The 19,364-nt window shown below is 49.5% G+C and overlaps 1 protein-coding gene across 11 annotated transcripts in view; it reads right to left on the reverse strand.

Annotated features, from left to right (window-relative positions):
• The window catches only part of LOC138527573 (carbohydrate sulfotransferase 8-like), a 426,404-nt gene that overhangs the window by 187,944 nt on the left and 219,096 nt on the right, over positions 1–19,364 (reverse strand). For 6 of the 11 annotated variants that reach the window (XM_069638842.1, XM_069638836.1, XM_069638840.1 and 3 more), the window contains one exon: positions 11,584–11,729. The exons of 3 other annotated variants lie outside the window; for them this stretch is intronic. In XM_069638842.1, coding sequence (XP_069494943.1) covers positions 11,584–11,729 — 146 coding nt within the window. Of the gene's footprint in view, positions 1–11,583; positions 11,730–19,364 lie in introns of those variants that run through there. 2 more of the 11 variants (XM_069638843.1, XM_069638845.1) reach the window with 2 other exon arrangements.

Genomic DNA, 19,364 nt, shown 5'->3' on the forward strand with positions numbered 1-19,364 from the left:
CTTTTGGTGCAAGGGACCAGCCCCCAGTACCTCAGTACTGGGCACCTTCTCCAGTTTCTGACTTGCACGCCAGAGCTTCCTTCCATTTCAGCTCAATAAATGCCTAACCTGCTCTTCATCCTACCGTCTGTCCCTGCCTAGGGCGGAGCTGGCCTACTGGAATCTTCCTGTTCTTGCTCTCTTTCTTTCCCCTAATTCAGTTGTTACATCCCCTGCTTGGGTCTACCACTCCTTTATAATGTCTCTACCTTCTCACGTTTCTTCATATCTAATTCTATTATTGCCACTTCCTCTGAATCATCAGCTCCAGATGTTGATGCCTTCAAACCTTTGCCACCTCCTCTTAATGTAACCCCTTTCTCCAGACTCTCAGAATCCCCTAGCACAACCACCTCCACCAGATCAGATCTTCATCACCTCCTGCTGATATCGCCACATCCTCCAGTCCAGTCCCACCACCTCCTCATGTCGCCACCTCTTCCAGTCTCGTCCACCACCTCCTCATGTCGCCACCTCCTCCAATCACGTCCCTCCTCCTCCTCATATCGCCGACTCCTTCAATCCCTCCTCAACTCCTTGTGATGCCACCTCCTCCAATCTCCCCCAACTCTTCGTGATGCCACCTCCTCCAATCTCTCCCAACTCCTCTGTGATGCCACCACCTCCAATCTCTCCCCAACTCCTCGTGATGCCACCTCCTACAATATCTTACTGCCTTCTCTGGGCTCCTTCTCCCCCTCTTTGCTCCAATGGCCTCTGCCCCTCCACAGCCGTTGCAACACAGTCCAAACTCCTTTAACTGCCATCCAACACCACCTCCAGCTACCCAGATTCAGCCACTGAGATTGGTAGTATTTACATGTTGTTGTCTCCACTCCACGGTGCTCTTACATGGTGGGTCTGCGACTGCATTGACTGAGTTAAAACTGGGATTTGCTAACACTGGGGTTTGGGCTCAGGAAATTAGTCCGAATTTATATGTGGCCGCCATCTTGGATTTCTAAATTTTCTGTCCTGATCTTCCCTGAGTCTTCCTGCACTGGGATGAGGGTTGCAATGCTCCTACGATGTGGATTACTGATTGAAAACACATTGAGAAAGCATTCAGTCTTGCTTGATTCTGTGTTATCATGGTGTGCGCAGGGGGCAGAATTGCTCTGGGATTGTCACAGTTTCCGCAGACCTTCAAAGAGAGTCCCTTCACTTTGCTAGGCAAACTAGAAACAGCAGCACTGCACTCGCTGCCTTCCTGTACCAGACGGAAAGGGTCTCCTTTAGAAGGAAGTCTTTACTTTCGGTTTGGGTCTGGCTAAATTGATCTTTAGACTCTCCGTTGGGAAGGGTGGGGGCATTTCCACTAGCATATAGATTATAGCAGAGGTCTAGATTAGAGACAGGGCTGGCTTGCCCTGGTGGTTCAATGGGGTGGCCTAGGATTGGACCCTTTTGCAAGCCTGGGCTGGAGGAAATGTGACTGTCCCTTGACAAGAGTCAGGGCAATGATCAGGTGGCCATGGGAATCCTCCCCATGCTGGCCATGGTCCCAACAATCACTGTCTCGGGGTGGCACCTTGCCTCCTCAACCCTCTACCCAGTGGTCTTCGGAATTAGGCAGGGGACCCCAAAAGACAGCATAGCTGCTGGTAAATATGCGACATACACAGGGGAACGGATCTATGTGATTATTGCGACGGCCAAAAATGCTGACTTATTTTTTTTAAACCCCTTTACATCATATATATATGCGGGGGAGACCCCCGCAGCCCCCCCATATTAATATGAATATTATATTCTATACCCCCACCCATATATATGTGGTGTAAGGGGGGGGTCCATAGTAGGGGGTCCGAGTAGCCATTTTTGGCCGTCTTAATTGTGAGGGCGACATTTTGGTACGATTCCCAGGGGAACTATGTAGAGATTCCCTCCATACATTTATTTAAAATAAAAAAGTGTGTGGTGCTTCTTCCTCCTGCCTTTTTCCTCTATCAACAATAATTTTGGCATGTGGTTCCCAACACCCAGTTTTTTAAAAAGTGATACGGAAATATGTGTAGCTTGACCCTAAGCAGTTCTTGTACATCTATGAGCCATAGAGGTTTCCCCCATATTGCTCCTCGAGAGATTACAATCTTTGTTTTTTGGCAATTTAATCTCTAACTCTAAAGCAATCCCGAGAGGCTCTGTATCAGGCCAATTTACGTCCGGTCCATAATTACTGTGCCATAAAAAAAGGAGGGCCCTAATACCCATTCCTGCAATACTTGGTAGGGAAAGAGTTTCCTATCGGTGCAAGTTGCACCATGTCAGAGTTGCGGGAGTCATAGCTAAAATAGCGCATGGATGCAGCCTTGCCTCGCCCCTCTCAATGGGAAAAACGTCAGTTAATGCCCTGCATCCCCCTTTTCCAGTTGTTTCTCCTACAGGGTTTGGATGATTTTGCCCTTGGGAAGACCTGAGTTTGGACCACAGCTGAGCCCTGTATACTGAATCGAATTCTTGCTTTAGGCCGGCTGTCTGCAACCTGTGGCTCTCCAGATGTTTTGAACTATGACTCCCATGAACCCTCACCATTGACAATGCTGTCTAGGGTTGATGGGAGTTGCAGTCCCAGACATATGCAGAACTAAATGTTAGAGTCCTAAAAGCCCACAAAGAAACATCCATGTAGTCTTTACATACTTGATTATCACCATTGGGAGTATACACGTGTATTCAATAGTTGAACAGTCTGGGGGCGTGGCCAACGAGCTCGCAATGGAGACGTAAATTCTAGGTGCTCCCGTGGCCGCCCGTAACATCCTGCCAATATCCTTCGATTTGGCGAACAGATCTGCTTAAAATAGACAATTTCGGGTGTCGGAGTCCCCCGGCGGTGTCCAGCAGCAAAGGGGACCGTAAACGCTCAACACAAAGCAAGATATCGGCGTTGGAAACCTTGGAGAGAAATCCCAACAGTAATTAAGATGGCCGCCGCCCGTGCTACGAGCTAGAAGACAGCAGAGGACGTGAGACCGCTGACCCACTGTGCCCGCCCCCGGAGAAGCCGACGAGGTGACAATGTAGCAGCCCACCGCTACATCTGGAGGTGGCGACCCCTGGCGCGAGCAGGGAGGAGGCGAGGCTGAGGCGTGCTGTGGTAGAGCCCAGCTGGGGCTCTCGATCGAGATAACCCGCGATTGGGCAGTGGAGGCGGGGATCAAAGGAGCGATGCTGCTCTGACCGCGGCGCCGGCCTGAACAAAAGCGGTAAGCCGCCAGCATAGCATCCACGTGGAGGGCGCCCAAGAAGATACATCTCGGCTGGGACGCGCACCAACAATCATATTTTGGACCACCCCATTATACCACCGGTACTGGCAGCGCGGGGGCCCCTGGAGTGAAAGTGGTGGAGGGACCCCGGGGAAGGGGACCAGGCTCTCTGTACTGGGTACACTGGTGCAGGAACAGGTCTGCACAGGCAGGACCCAAGGCTGGGCACCCAACCTGCAAACGCTGCGACACCGCTCTCGCCTTACCACGCCAACCAAAGGATTGCAGTCGCGGGATGTCCGCAGCGGAGGGTGACCCTCTGGTGGGCCTGCACATCGACCTCCTCCTCCCCCGACCCCCTGTCTCAACGAAGAAACACCAATCCCGGCGAACCGGCAGCCTTAACAGAAACAACGCGAGACAACCTGCGGGGTTCCTCCGGCACGAACAATATACCCCCCGGGCTTCAGGAGGGGGAGGTGAGAGACATAACTGGGCTAGTGGCGCCCTGACATGCCACTCTGCATTAGCCGCTAACATAAAGCGCAAACAATTGCCCTGCCGCGCCCTCCGAGAGAGCGCCCACCGCCAGACCGGTGGTACAGAGATACCACAACTCGGGCACAGTAAGCCCTGATAGAAAGGAGATAAAATACGAGAAGAGGCGCTCTCCCAAACCTGCACGGATTGCCAAGTGCAAGCAGCACCATGGGAAAAGAGAGAAGCAAAAAGACCTCAACACAAAGCACCATGGATCAATACGCTACAAACACATCCACTGCACAGAGCACCGAGGACCAGGGGGTACCCCCCCTGCGCCAGACGAGACCCCGTCACTTAAAGATGTTATGACTGCCATCGCCAGCTCACGCTCCTCGGTGTAGCAAAAAGTGGACGCTATCTCTACGGAAGTTTCCTTCCTTCGCCATGACCTCCAGAAACTGTCATCCCGAACTGGGGAAGCGGAACAACGTATCTCTGGGGTGGAGGATGACCTTGGCGGGGCACACCAACAGTTGGCACACGCACTGAACAGATTGAAAACCCTGGAGGCCCGAGTGGACGAGGGAGAAGGCAGGTCCCGCCGCAATAACATCCGCATCCTGGGACTGCCGGAACGAGAAGAGGGACCCAGCATGGAGCTCTTCCTGGTGGAGTGGCTGGCAGATCTATATGCCCCAAAGAGTCTATCAAATTTCTTCTCGGTGGAACGAGCACACCGCATACCCGCAGGCCGCCCGACCCCGCGAGGCTCCTCAATTATCGCAACAGGGATGGTATCCTACAAATGGCCCGAACTAAAGGGTCAATGACATATAATGGAGCCAGAATCGCATTCTATCCAGATTATACTCGTGAGGTCCAAAAGGCCAGACAATCCTTCGAGCACCTTAAAAGGAAACTCCACTCCATGAATGTTAGATACGGGTTGCTATTCCCAGCCAAGCTAAAAATTCAGCACGAAGGCAAAACCGTCCACTTCACTGATCCCATGAAGCCTGGAAATGAGCCGAGACCCACATGGCAGGTGACTGGACTGAATCTGTGCAAAACCGCAGGGGTAGACCAAGATCCCGACCACAGGGAGATGGACCCACCCAACGACCCATACCGGAGATCCCAGCGGCTCCGGACCAAGACCGCGATGCCGGATAAGGTTCCTGCAAAATACACTGGCCAGTGGTAGGAATTTAAAGCACCATCTGAGTGAACAACGATCATTCCTCTCCTTGGTAACCACCTGCAACGCAGTGCTCCTCCTGGTGCGGCGCCGACGGGGGACCTCCGTCGCCCCAGTATAATTGATCTGAGATTCATACGCTACCATCGCTAACATACCAAGCCATCGGCGGCCACCACACCCCTGACCCGTGACACCAGACCCACATACGAGCAGTAAGTTGGTGGGAAGGTGATTATAGTTTACACTAAAGTTAACCTGGTGACATAGTTTTGTGTGCCAGTAATGTTTGGGCGACAGATACTTCATGTTGGGGAGGAGTATGGGGAAGGGGGTTGGGAAACTGTTTCATGTTAGTTACTTTCCTGGGAACCATATCACACTCACATTGATCGAGATGCCACTGAATACACAACACCTGCCGCCCGTGTCTCCACCTCTCACGTGCAAGATACATCCACGGCCATACGCATTATGTACCCACCAGGTGCAATATTTAGACCCTTAGATATCCATGACCACTCAACGCCATGATGACCCCACTGACGGACCCGCACCGGCCCCAATGACACATAACGAACGTCACAAATCTCTCAAGATCATTACTTGGAACGAAAATGGCATGGGCTCAAGCATCAAATGCTGATTAGTCACGCAATTCCTTAACAGACGCTCGCCGGACATAGCCCTCCTCACCGAGACCCACTTAGCGGGGTCAACCTGCCAATTCTTCCGTAGAACCAATTACCAATTAGCTTACCACGCAGGGTACACAATGGGATCTCGGGGCGCCCTGATCCTTTTACATAAGCGACTCCCTTTTGATCTATCTGCGGTGATACAGGACCCCTCAGGCCATTTTGTGATGATCCGGGGCACTCTCGGGAGAGAATCAGTGGCCATCCTAGCGATATATTCCCCACCGGGTTTGGGAGAGGCTCTCTTGAGGGAGGTGACTGCCCTGATTGCACAGGCAGAGGTGTGGATCGTCGGGGGGGACTTTAACGATGTTATGTGTAACATACTTGATTGGACCCATATCTGTAGTCGGAACCCAGAGAGACCCACGAGGTTGGCGACCTTCACCTCAGCGCTTGGCCTGAGTGACGTGTGGAGGGAACTCCACCCCACAGACCAAGCATTCTCCTTCCACTCGGGGGTCCATGCGTCCCTATCCAGATTGGACTACCTTTTCCTCCCGACCCCAGAGGCATATAGGGTCATAGCGGCAGATTTCCGTCCCTGGGGTATATCAGACCACTCTCCTTTGGAGGTGACACTCCGTACGGATCGCCCCCTACCGCCCAAAACCTGGCGATTAAACAGTCACTACTTGGGCCTCCCTGAGTTCGTGGAGCACATCACGGAAAAATCTGACGAATTCTTTGAGATCAATATGGGCTCGGTGGAGGACCCTGTGATATTGTGGGAGGCACACAAGACAGTGCTCAGGGGGGAAATGACAGCCTGGATCTGTAACAACAAGAGAGAACATTACAGGAAGGTGACAGAGGCGGAGGAGGATGTAAAGAAATGGGAAACCAAAAATATCTCAAATGCTACCCCAGAAACACATCGCTCCCTCCTGAAGGCTAGAGCTTCCCTCCACAACACGGCGCTCGATAACGCGTGGCAGGCGCACTGGGAATCAAAGACCAGAATTTACGAGCAAGGGGATAAAGCCGGCAAACTACTGGCATGGCTAGAAAGACGGGAGGAGGGGCACAGACACGTCAGACAGATTACTGATGACCAAAATAGGCCCGCCCGAACACACCCAGAAATTGCGGAAGCTTTTGCCAAATTCTACTCCACACTTTATGCTGCCCCCACGGGCCCCATAGACACATCCCTTCTAGAAGGGATTGCGCTCCCGCAACTGTCAGTCGCAAAGTACCCACTTAGTCAGGGAATTAGACGAAACCGAAATAGCGGAGGCCATGGCCGAGCTACATTCTGGGAAGACACCCGGCCCGAACGGCTTCCTGGTAGAGACCTGGAAGAAACTGGGCAGTAATAAGATGGCCGGCCCCCTCTGGGACCTCTTGCTTGCGGCTAAGGAACAAGGCACCCTCCCACCAGACCTTCGAACGGCCAACATAGTGGTCATCCCAAAAAAAGGCAAACCCCCCGATCGGTGCACGTCATACCAACCAATATCGCTTCCTAATAGCAAAACTAAAATCCTTGCTAAAGTTTTGGCCAACAGGCTCCAAGGGGTAATATCCGCACTGGTCCATCAAGATCAATGCGGCTTCATGCCGCAAAGATCGACCAGAATGAATTTACGCCGATTGCACCTGCTGCTGGAAGAAGCCCCAACCTTGAACACCCCACTTGCGCTCCTCGCAATTGACTTCGAGAAAGCATTTGACTCAGTGGTGTGGGCAAGCCTCTGGGCAATAATCAGACGCATGGGTATCGGTGAAGTCTTTCTCAGCTGGATCCAGCTACTGTATGACACCCCATTGGCTACAGTTAGGGTGAACGGTTGGACTTCCGGAACCTTCTCGCTGGGCAGAGGCACCCGACAGGGCTGCCCTCTATCTCCTCTCCTTTTTGCCCTGGCAGTTGAGCCACTGGCACAATGGCTCCGACAAGTCACCACATGTTCCGGATTCCAGTGGCCAAATGGACGGGAGGACAAGCTCTCCCTTTATGCGGACGACCTATTACTATACCTGAGTAACCCAGACCACGCATGCCCGATCATAACCCAAATGTTAAAGACCTATGGGGACTTCAGCGGCCTTAGGGTAAACTGGGTTAAATCGGTTCTCTTCCCAGTAAAAGGATAAGGTCTGGCAATCCCTCGGGATTTCCCATACCGAATAGAGAAAGAAGGCTTCCGTTACCTGGGTATATGGGTCTCCGGGGTTCTCTCGGACTACGTGCATCACAACCTGCACCCACTAACGAACCGCTTCGCAGGGGACGTGCGACATTGGATGCACCTCCCCCTTACACTCATGGGAAGAGCGGCCCTCTTCAAGATGATGGCTCTTCCGCGTTTTCTTTACATACTGCAGAGCGCTCCTCTGGCCATACCAGACTCGGAATTCGTCCGGGTAGATAGTCTCCTCAGGGAACTGATATGGAAGGGGGGGGGCAACCCCGCATAGCACTAACCACACTGCAGCGATCGATCTGGGAGGGGGGCATTGGAATCCCACATCTCAAGTCATACTGCTGGGCCAGTCAACTCAACGTGGTCAATGACCTCCTCCATGGGGACCGCGACTTACCACATATTAGAGCAGAAGCACCTGTCAGGCAGGACACCCCACCACTTGCAACACTGTATCAGAGTGTATCCAGACCCCCCGCACAGACGATGTCCTCCCACACCGCGACTGTCTGGAGGCAGCATATCGGCTGGGGGAACAAGATCACCACGGCACAACCACTATGGAACAACTACATGTTAACGGAGATGCGGAAGCTGCCCGCATGGCCCCGGTGGGTGAGGGCTGGGATAACCACGATAGGAGATATCTTAACAGATGGTTCCATTCTCTCGTTTGAAACACTTCAACGGGAACACGGTTTTCCGGTTGCAGAGCATTACCACTACACACAACTATCACATGCACTCACCGGTCATAGGCAAGCACTCGCCGACGCCCCAGACTACACACCCCTGGAACGCAACCTACTGCCACAACACATTCCCACTAAGGTGACAACCATTCTATATAAAGCTATTAATGCATTTGCCACCCCAGAGCTGACCGGCCTTAAAACCAGATGGGAACGGGATGTCGGGAACATCGAGCCTGAGGACTGGATCCAGGTTCTCATGCACCCACGCGAAATCTCGATAGACTCTAGAATAAGACTGGTACAGCTCAAAATACTCCACAGGGTATATTACCCTCGAGTGGCCCTATTTGGCTGGGGAAGGGCAACGGATCCCAATTGTCTGAAATGCAGGGGGGAAGAGGGCACCTTCATCCATCTCCTCTGGGAGTGCCCCAAAATTAAGACCTTCTGGACACAATACTCACAAATTCTGGCAAGAGTACTGGGTTGCACGATAGCCTTTCGACCCGCAATAATGCTACTGGGGTCCCCAGATGAGAACACATTAAACAAGTGGGAGGGTATTCTTCTCTCCGTAGCAATGGGCCTGATAAAACGTGACATTGCACAGAAATGGGGAGCCCCAGAGTGCCGGACAGTGGCCCAATGGTCCAACGAAATGGATATCTGTATGGCGAAAGAACTCAGAATATATACAGCACGGGGATGCCCGGCAAAGGCCAAAAGAATATGGGGTAAATGGGCAGAATGTGACACATGAGATCGGTCAAGGGGAGGGGGAGAATAAGAGGCGCACAAACACAACCTGGAACACGGCTAAAAATACAATACTGGACAAGTGATGCACAGAGTGGCAAGAGATGAGCAGACCGACGATTGACCCGGCAAAGAAGGAGGGAGGGTGGGGGGGAAACTGTTGATGTGTTGTATGTTTGTTCAAAAAGCATCAATAAAATATGTTATAAAAAAATAGTTGAACAGTCTTTTTGCTAACTCAAATGACAAAAAATGTCAGTTAAATTAGTGACTGTTTCAGGGATGGGGCTGAGAAACACCCAGGAAGAGACATTGGCCCTCATTAGGAGGTTGCCGGTAGTACCAGTGGCCTACCGGCAAACTCCATTTACCGTTTCCACCACCCAATATCCCGGTAATACCGGGCCATTACGGGTGGCTGTGGAACGGTACGTTCCCATTCCCATGGAGTCCTATAGGACATTGAAGCAACGGCACCGTTGTTAATGGTGCCGGTGCTTCAGTGATTTTTCTGCCGCTACGGTGCACGGCACTTTTTTCCAGACCGGTATGCTCATAATGAGGGTCATTGGGCCTCCTTACGAGTTTGGAGGTAGCCATGCTGTTTTTAGCAGCATGGCTACCCCCAAACTCGGGTCTGGGTCCTGAAAAATGGGAATTACTGGGCAATTCCGACCTTTGCGGGCCCAGTAATTCCCATTCGCGGGACCGGGACCCAATACGTCCCCATTCCCGTTTGAGCCCCCATAGGGCTCAATGGGAATGGGGAGGATGCTAACAAAGGTCCCGTTAATAACGGGGCCGTTGTTAGTATCCTGTTCTGCTAGCGGGTGCCGCTCTGCATTCTGGTCTGACCAGGCGTACAGAGCGAGCACAACTTGGAATGTTGCAGTGAGGTAACAAAGGCGCCAGTAGCACTACCGGCGACATTGTTGCCTTACCGCAACACTCATAATGAGGCCCATTGAGTGGGAGCGAGGGGGTTTATAACTACTTTAAAGAAGCTTTGAATTAATGTGAGGAGAATAACTCTATGCTGGAAATCGCCTAGAAAGCCAGGGCGGCGAGACAAGTAAGGCGTTTTGAAATTGCAGCCTGCCGCATAGAGATCAGGATAATCCGAGCTGTGATGGCGGGGAAGCATGGACATTGAAGTAGAGAGGAAAGGGTTTTGAGGGACCTTTAGGAAAGACAAATAGGATGCAGATTAAAAATAGGAGTGTTGCTGGATTTTAATAAAAGAATGAGAGGAGAAAGAGAGCAATGTGTCAAAGACAGATAATGTGGACGCAAAAGGAAGCGTATACAGACATTCAGGAAACTAAACAGAGGAAGCGCTGGAAGCGGGTAACCAAGAGAGTGGGAGAGCGGGTGAGTTAGTGAGTAATGTGGGGCACAGTAGCAGAGATAATTGTGCTGAGGCGCTATGTAGCCTAGGCTTCAAAAGGAACATACATTGGGTTTCCAGGGCAAACAGAAGGGATGTTTTTAGCAACAGGTCTGCTGGTTTGAAGGGTCCGTGGAATGCTTGGGAAAGAAAGAAGACAATTTCAGTCTGGAGAGGGAGGACAGACAGAAAGCAAGCGCGCCCAGGACTAGATGGTCAAAAAGACAGTCAGATGTTGAAAAAGAAATATCAGTAGAAAAGGTTGCAGACGAAGACACCATCCAGGCCTCACCAGTAAAGAAGAGAAACCTCAAACCCAAAAAGAAAATGTAGGGGATCAAGAAGAAATGCACAGAGTAGAGGCCCCAAAACAGAATGCTGAGTGAGGAAACTTAGTGGAAGATGGCCATGAAAATTATTTAGCAGAAGATCTCAAAATAGAGAAGGTAATTAGAAAGATAAAAAGAGAAGGTAGGGAAGAGCAGATAGTAAGCGAACGAGAGCACGAGGAGTGATAGTTCCTCTTAGATTTAGAAAGGATAAGGGAGAATCCCAAAACATGGATAATATCAAGTTTTTATAAAGGTCTCCATGCCGGGTCCTCCCGCTATGGATCACTTTACTAACAGCTGTATCATTACAAAATGTAGTGTTCCTACATTTATTCAGCTCCAATGGATGAGTGGCTGAGTCAGTCTGGTCATGAGTCGATCTTACAAACTGCAAGTCAGATCCATGTGTCACGTGAGTGTCAGATCACTGAGCTTTATTCATGGACTTTGGATGAAAACATATTGGAAAGAGTATTTTTGATTTGGTGCTAACCTTTGAAAAAAAGTCAGACCTTTGGGCGGCTGCCTATTATATAGATATATGGGCCTCTTAACCAAAAGCGTGCAAGATTGCAAATCGCATTGGCAAATAAAGAGTATACTGCCCCTTAGTCAACTTTCTAAATTACGTACTAATATTCCACGGGTACCACGAGAGCTGAAGCACTGAGGTAAATCCCAGGAGTGTGGAGCAGGGGATGAGGACGTACAGCATCTTCCAGGTCAGCTTCTCCATCGCGGCAGATGAGAGCGGCAATCGGGATGTTCTGCAAATGGCGCTGAAAAGGACAGAAAGAACATTAAGAACTGGGAAAGACTCTAGAAGTTGGCTCTGACTACATTCTCAGAGCAAATATATCTCGGGAGGATAGCTCAGGGGCAACAAGCTCAACTTGGAAGCAAGACGATGCGGAGCAGCACACAGGTTGCCTGTTCTTAGAATCCTCTGAGTGTTAAGTGCATTATAAATAATCAATTACAATTCAAATTCATCTTGTTGGGAAGATAATTGGTTTATCCAGAACTCCCTTTGTCACAAGCCTAGGTGTCAGTGGATTACAAGCATTCTTTAATTACAGAGTGCAAATGCATGTGCCCAATTTTTAATTTCCTCCAAAAACTGACTCAGATGTGCAGAGCAGTGCGAATCTCTAAGCCATGAACCGGTGGTTTGGATCTCATTTGGGGGAATCGCACCATAAAACGGGGTATTGCCGGTATATATTGTCGAGACAAGGCTCATGTTTTCCTTGAGCACTAGCAGAATGAGAATGTTTTACAGTGGGAATGTTGTGATGTATTGTTGAGATCAGCCTCATTACATTCTATCGATGGAACCAACATGAAAAGGTGGCAGACCGAATGATCTGATTTGTGGAGAGCCTCCGTGAAAGCGGTGCAATGCTGGCATATATTGTTGAAACAGAACCGCAAGGTGTTTCTTAGGGGGTCAGCCAGCATCAGGAAAGGTTGCAAAGTGCTCCTGTGCACTGTTGGAGTTTTTTATGTGTTGCCCTTCAGAACCAAGTGTAAATTCTATGGATAACTATCCAATTTTCTGAAAATGATGTAGCAAATTACATGATTCCAACCAATTCCTAAAAATGAATTGAAAGGGGGAAGAACCACCAAAACCTTATTGGATTAGTTCAGGCTCACTCGCTTGAATACATTAAGGGAAAACATACATCCCTCCACTTTACAAACCCACCAGCGGCCACTGCACTGGACTTAGTTTTGATATCAGAGGGGGGGCTGGGAAGTCCAAGAAGACGTCCATTAGGTATCGCTTCCTTCTTTGACTACACTTTGGGAAAACATGAATCACGAAGGGGCACTCCTGTGCAACTGAAGGGGAGGTTGCATGTCTCAGGGGCAAGCGTTTGTCTTGGAAGCAATGCAACGCGGCGCAACCCAGGTTCGAATCCCAATCCCGCACTAAGAAACCACTTGCTGTGGTATTAAGCGCATTATAAATTAACAATTAAAAAAAATTATAATAATGTTTTGGGACACACATGGACTGGCCTAGAGGGGGGCTCTCGGCCCCTCAGAAACGGCTCTTCTCTTGATACTCCTCTTCTCTTTTTTCTCCAAGGTCATGATGTGTATGCAACCTGGGATGAAACTTATCCTGCCAGTGGACACAGAAATCATATACAGAGGCTCCAGCGGTGTTCCGTGCAATGTAATGCCCAGGGCAATGGAGCGTTTAATAGTTATAATGATAGAGACAATGCAGAGCGGATTGTACTATCTTTTCCAGCAGCCTAATTATTGCATACCATAGTCAGATGTGCTTGTGACTCAAATTTAGTTGCACTTTTAACGTGCTCCTTGCCCAACTATTGCATACCATATTTAGATGTGCTTGTGACCCAAATCTTGTTGCGCCTCTAACGCGCTCCCTGCCTAATTATTCCATACCATATATAGATGTGCTTGTGACTCAAATTTTGTTGCACCTTTATCACGCTCCCTGCCCTATTATTGCACACCATACCCAAACTAAGGCACTCTCCTTCAGTAACAACTCCCACAAGCCAAGTCCAGTACTACCTCCCCCTAGCAGATAATCCTCAGCAAGACACCTAACAGGGATCAACGTAGACTACATGACATACTCAGCGGGACCTCACAATCGCCTCCCTGACCTAACATACAAACCAACAAACCATATGCGAATGGCACTTGTCCATCCCAATTCTCGTGACATCCCTGCCTCACTCCCACATTCTCCCCAAGACTCAGCCTTTTCCCTGTCCTGTGGACTTGCACACTAGACCTATGACCATCATTGAACAGAATCTTCTGGACTCCATAGAACCGAAAAACAAACCCTCCACTCCAAGCCTAGTGGCACACACGACTCCATGCCTCCTCAACATCAGAAATAAATAACTAGCGTCCCGCCACATCCAAACTATGAAGGGCACAGCAAAAAAGAACAAAGCAGGAAAGCTTACAACGAACCCACTGAACAATGGGCAACCATCCTCCTTATCCAGCATTAACGGCCCCCTTATCAACGCTAGATCCCTCCTGGCACACGCACTTGACATAGCCAACCGCATCACCACCAATGACCTTGACTTTCTGGCAATCACAGAAACTTGGCTTCATACAGCTCCTGGTCCCATCCTCTCTTTAGCCATCCCTAAAGGATACACTATCCTTAGGAAAGATAGAATAGGATCCAAAGGAGGAGGAGTTGCGCTCATTGCCAAAAACAATCTCCAGCTAAGAGCAATCACCAACCAAACCTTTCCATCAGGGGAACGGATCTCATTCAAACTCTCACTCTCAGCCACATCTACCCTCACCATCCACCTTATCTACAGACAGCCCAGTCCTCTGACATCATTTGAGGAAGACAGAGCGACCCTTCTCACCACCAACACCAAACCTTTATAAAAAATCATCATCATGGGAGACTTCAATCTATGCTTAAATGACGTGTCCGACTCCCAGGCTACCTCCATCGCCAATACCATAGAAGCACATGGTTTTACCTTCAGTATCACGAGCCGCACATATGACAAAGGACGTACTCTAAACGGGTTAGCTGACCTGAATTGTTTCACTGACATCCTAGCCAATACACCATGCCCATGGTCAGACCATAACATCATTCAGTTCAATACCAGATTCCCATCTAAGCCCAACACCCTACCACAACATACCCAAGCGGCGCACGCAAGAAGCCACAAGAACATCAGCCCTGACAACATGCTCCCCTTACTACTCCCTATCACTACCCATGAAAACACTACCTCTAACCCTACCTCCTTGGTAACGCTCAATAACCAAACCCTACAAGAAGCCATCGACAAAGTGGTCTCCCTAGGCCCTCGCAAATCAAAAACCATCACCCATACCAACTCCTGGTTTACGGACAGCCTAAAGGACCTTCGATAGGCCAAAAGAACAGCAGAGAGCACCGGGAGAAAAAAAAAACTCCCTCGAAAACAAATGCTTGTTCAATTCTGCAGATACTGAATACAAGGCAGCCACCATCTACTCGAAGGGTAACACTTACAGCAACAGAATCGAGAATGCCAACTCAGATACCAAATAACTCTTCACCATACTATGGGAGCTTGAATCACCTGCCCCTACCCCAGACCACTGCATCAAGGAGCTCCCCTGGTGCACTAATATCCAAAATGCCCTATCCAACAAAGGAGCTTCACTCCACAACAAAATCAAAGCCAAATCATCTAAGTTTGACCCCATCAACCTGCCACCTGACCTGCATCCCTCTTACAACAACTGTTACGCTCACCTGATATCCATGGGGGCGCCTGTATGCCCTGGTTGCTGGATTTCCCCCAGATGTACTCAATTCTGGATGATGTCATCTATGGCAGGAGGGCCTGAAAACACAGGAGGATTGGGCTTAGGTTCAGATTTCGTTTCCTTCCACCGGCCCCTTGGACTCTACCTGAAGGCCCCCCTCCTCATGTCTGTTGTTATGATGTCTGGCATGCTCTCCGTCCTGCTTTCTGCGCAGGGGCGCGTAGTTTCTGTGGGTTGAAGCGACCGAGTTAACTTCACTGATGCCAACCCATTCAAGTGTCTTTAAAGGGGTAAGTTCGATTATACCAGTCTTTGAGGGCCTTTGCTTTCTTGCGGGCTATTGATGTCTTTCCTTGATTGTTTCCCCCTTAGGTATGCGGAGGATCGCTGGGTGCGTTGCTTGGGTTCGGCTCATGCCGGGGTTTATGGACGCGGGTAGATAGGTTCAGCGCGAAGTGCGGCGCGCTAATGTCTTTTTGGGCTAACCTGTATTCTTTATTCCTTTTCAGGTTACAATGGTCTTTCTGGGCGTGCAGTGTTTTCCGGAGCGGAACCGGCCAAGATATGCCCAGCCAGGTGAGGAGATTTTAGTGACTGCTGACCTTGCCATGAGTAACCTGTTTAACGTTGTCCCTTTTTCTCTCCTCCCCAGGTGCTTTGTTCCGGTGCGAGCGCGCTGTCTTGAAGATGCTGCCAACGGGATGGAAGACTGCGAGCAGCTGGGATCGAAGGATGGAAGACTGCAGGTAAGATGGAAGTGCTAATAATGTTCTTTTGTCTCCTCTGCAGGTCCGCGATTCCAGGAACACCGGGTGCTGGTCTCTAAACATGGTGGCGTTACGCTGCTGGCTGCAGAATAACGCAAAGCATGTTCTTTAGCTTGGGTGTGGTTTCTATAGCCTACCCTGTAAAGTAGTCCAGGTAAAGTAGTCCGGGCTACCACACCCAAAACACTGCACCGCACAGTCTGGTTCTTAGGGACTAGCCTGTGTGGGTGCCTCCATGTTGGCTGCAGGCCTCCATATGAAAAGTAGTCCCTTCAAGTCCCATTCCAAATATGAGCCTGGCGCCAAAGGCGCCAGGACTGACTCCAGGAGAGACTCCGGTGACAATGCAAGGCCCTTGGGGCCCCAAATGAACCCCGAGCCCTAACCCTACCTGGCATGTGACCATGCCAGTGGGGTTCTGGGTCACGGGTCGTGACAACAACCCTATTCCGAGATTTTAATTCACCCGATCTCCTCCGCTAAAACTCTAAAAATTATCAAAGGACTAAAGACATCTAGATGACAAGGTAACATCTGCCCGGCAACCCTCATTAAAGAGTGCGCTGATAAACTTGCTCCGTTTATCAGAACCCTGATCAACAACTCCACCTCTAGCAAAGTACCGGAAAACTTGAAAGAAGCATGGGTACTCCCCCTACTGAAAAAAACCTACCTTAGACCCCAACATCCCAACTAATTACTGACCAATTACTATGGTACCATTTCTCCTGAACATTCCCGATAGAGTGGCGTACCTACAAATTCAAAAATACCTGGAAACCTACAACCCTTTAGGCCTCCGCCTATCATGCTTCCACCCAGGCCATCGGACAGAAACTGTCCTCTTCGACCTCAAGATCCAAATGGACCTAATCAAAGATAAAGGTGACCTGGCAATTCTCCTCCTCTAAGACCTGTCTGCAGCATTCAACCTAGTCAATCACAACATCCTTTGTCAACACCTGGAACACGCAGCCCATTTCTCAACCAGTGCTATAAAATGGATCAAATCCTTCCTGGCAGACCACACCACAAGAGTATTCTCTCCCACGGCAGCAGCTCGACCGGTCCAAGTTACATGCAGAGTACCACAATATTCCGGTGTCTACCACCACTCTTTACAATGTGTTCACCAAGCCTCTTTTTGACCTCCTCGACAAACTGGGTGTCACACATACCAACTATGCTGATGATACCCAAATACTTTTACCCATCTCAGGAAACTTCGACACTGACACCAAATTCCTGAACAAGATCTACCTCACGATCCAAGCTTGGATGGCACAACATGAGCTTTGTCTGAACGATGAAAAAACCGAGCTTCTCATCATCGGCAACCCCCTAGACTAAACTCATTACCGCAATCCTGTAAATCATTCAATATCAATGGTAACATCATCACAGTGGCCAAGGAGGTAAAAACATTAGGAGTTTATTTAGACTCATCATTATCCCTTACAAGACAAGTCGATGCCATTGCTTCATCAGCAGCCTACACTGCCAAATTGATCACAGCTAGCAGGCCCTTTCTATCGACAGACAACTGCATCACCATAGCCAGAGCACTCATCTTATTGCGAATTGACTACTGCAACTCATTCTTTGCAGGCTCAAACACGTGAAACATCAGGAAGTTGCAAATAACTCAAAAGAACGCAATCCGAGCTGCCTTCAACATCCCCAAAAAGGATCACATCTCCTCAGCTAGGCGCAACCTCCACTGGCTACCAGTATGCGATCGCATTAAATTCAAAGTCCTCTCACTAACACACAAATGTTTGTCCAGCAGTGCCCCAACCTACCTCGCCAACCAAATCTCCAAAGCACAGACTAACAGGCCTACCGGATCAGCCTACTCACATCTCCTCACTATCCCCAGATTCAAACGGCAAAAAGAGGGAGGCTGCAGCTTCCCAGTGATTGCGGCCAAACAGTGGAATTCCATGCCGCTAGCACTCAGAGCAGACGTGCCGTTCTGGTCATTCTGCAAAGGTCTTAAAACCTGGCTCTTCGCCCAAGGCGGCCGCAGCACCACCAACCTGCCCTTGCTCAATTCTGTTACCACTCCGACCAGGGCACACACCATACTACACGCAAGTAATGCAACTGTTTAGGGTAAATTTATATGTAAATAATGTACCCGCCTCATGAGCTGTGTGTAACCTATCTCAAGGATAAGCTCAGTGGTACGACTGTAACCCATTACCACAGCAAATTAACTTGTAACCATATTCTTAAGTTAAGCACCAAGATGCCCCAGGGCTTGGTGCGCTATACAAATGTACACATAAATAAATACATAAAATGGTACGAGTTCCTGGACATCTAATAGCAGTGCCTGGCAAATGCCTAATACGTATACACAAGCCAAAACTGTTGGCTTTGCCAATGCTTGTTTTTAGCAGGAAATGAAGGACATGCATAGTGCTTATGGAGGTAGACCTTGCTACAGCATTTTTATTACACCAATACCCAGTTTCCACCTCCAATTAAGCCGTTACATTTCAGAAAACCGCTTTGAAAAAATGAGTGCAACGTTTGATGGCAAGGCTTGATTAAAGTGAGCTGAAAGAGTTCCCATGGGGATGATTTCTGGGCTGGGGGGTGCAGGAACTGGGTGGAAATGGCCTCACGGTTTAGCATGGCAATAGGTAGTGAAAGGGTGGACAAATAACTAAACAAGACCAAAAAGGTTTGGGTCCCTCCTCGTGTGCCATTTCTCCCTATATGTACTCTAATGCAACAGTTTTGGCTTATAGGGGATGCGAGCGCCGCCTAACAGCCCAAACTTAAAATGAGCAAAACAACTCTGCTAATTCACATTTGCTCCATCACAGAGACATTTGCCCAAACCACCTCTTGCACATTGATGTGTAATTATACAGGGGAAGGAAGCTTAGTCTCAGCTTCATCAGGAGGCTAGGCCCTTTGTGACCAGGAACCTCAGTCAAGAAACGGCTTCCCTTTTTCACCAAATAGCCAGACGTGGCGAATGTTCGACTTGGCACCCATGCAGGCGACAAAGGTTTCAGACAGAAAAGCCATGAGTGCAAGTGCATCACCCACCCATGCCAACAAGGAAGGACCCCCTGAAAAATAACCTCAGCCGGTTCATTTAAATACTGCTATGGATTATCTGAGCCAGAGGATGTTACCAGCCACACCAGAAAGGAACATGTCCTTTAGCCCCTGGCAGGACAGTGCCTGCATACCAGCCAGAGTCCATATCGCTGGGGAGCGAGAGCTCTGAGGTCACTGGCAGGAGTAAGACTGCTTTTCAAGTACCCAGCTGTGCTGCAGGCAGACATAGTGACACTGAAAAGCGGTTTCAGGAATCGTCAGAAACTG

This window comes from Ambystoma mexicanum, chromosome 14 (genome assembly GCF_040938575.1).
Source record: "Ambystoma mexicanum isolate Mex_15411 chromosome 14, UKY_AmexF1_1, whole genome shotgun sequence".
Taxonomy (NCBI): Eukaryota; Metazoa; Chordata; class Amphibia; order Caudata; family Ambystomatidae; genus Ambystoma; species Ambystoma mexicanum.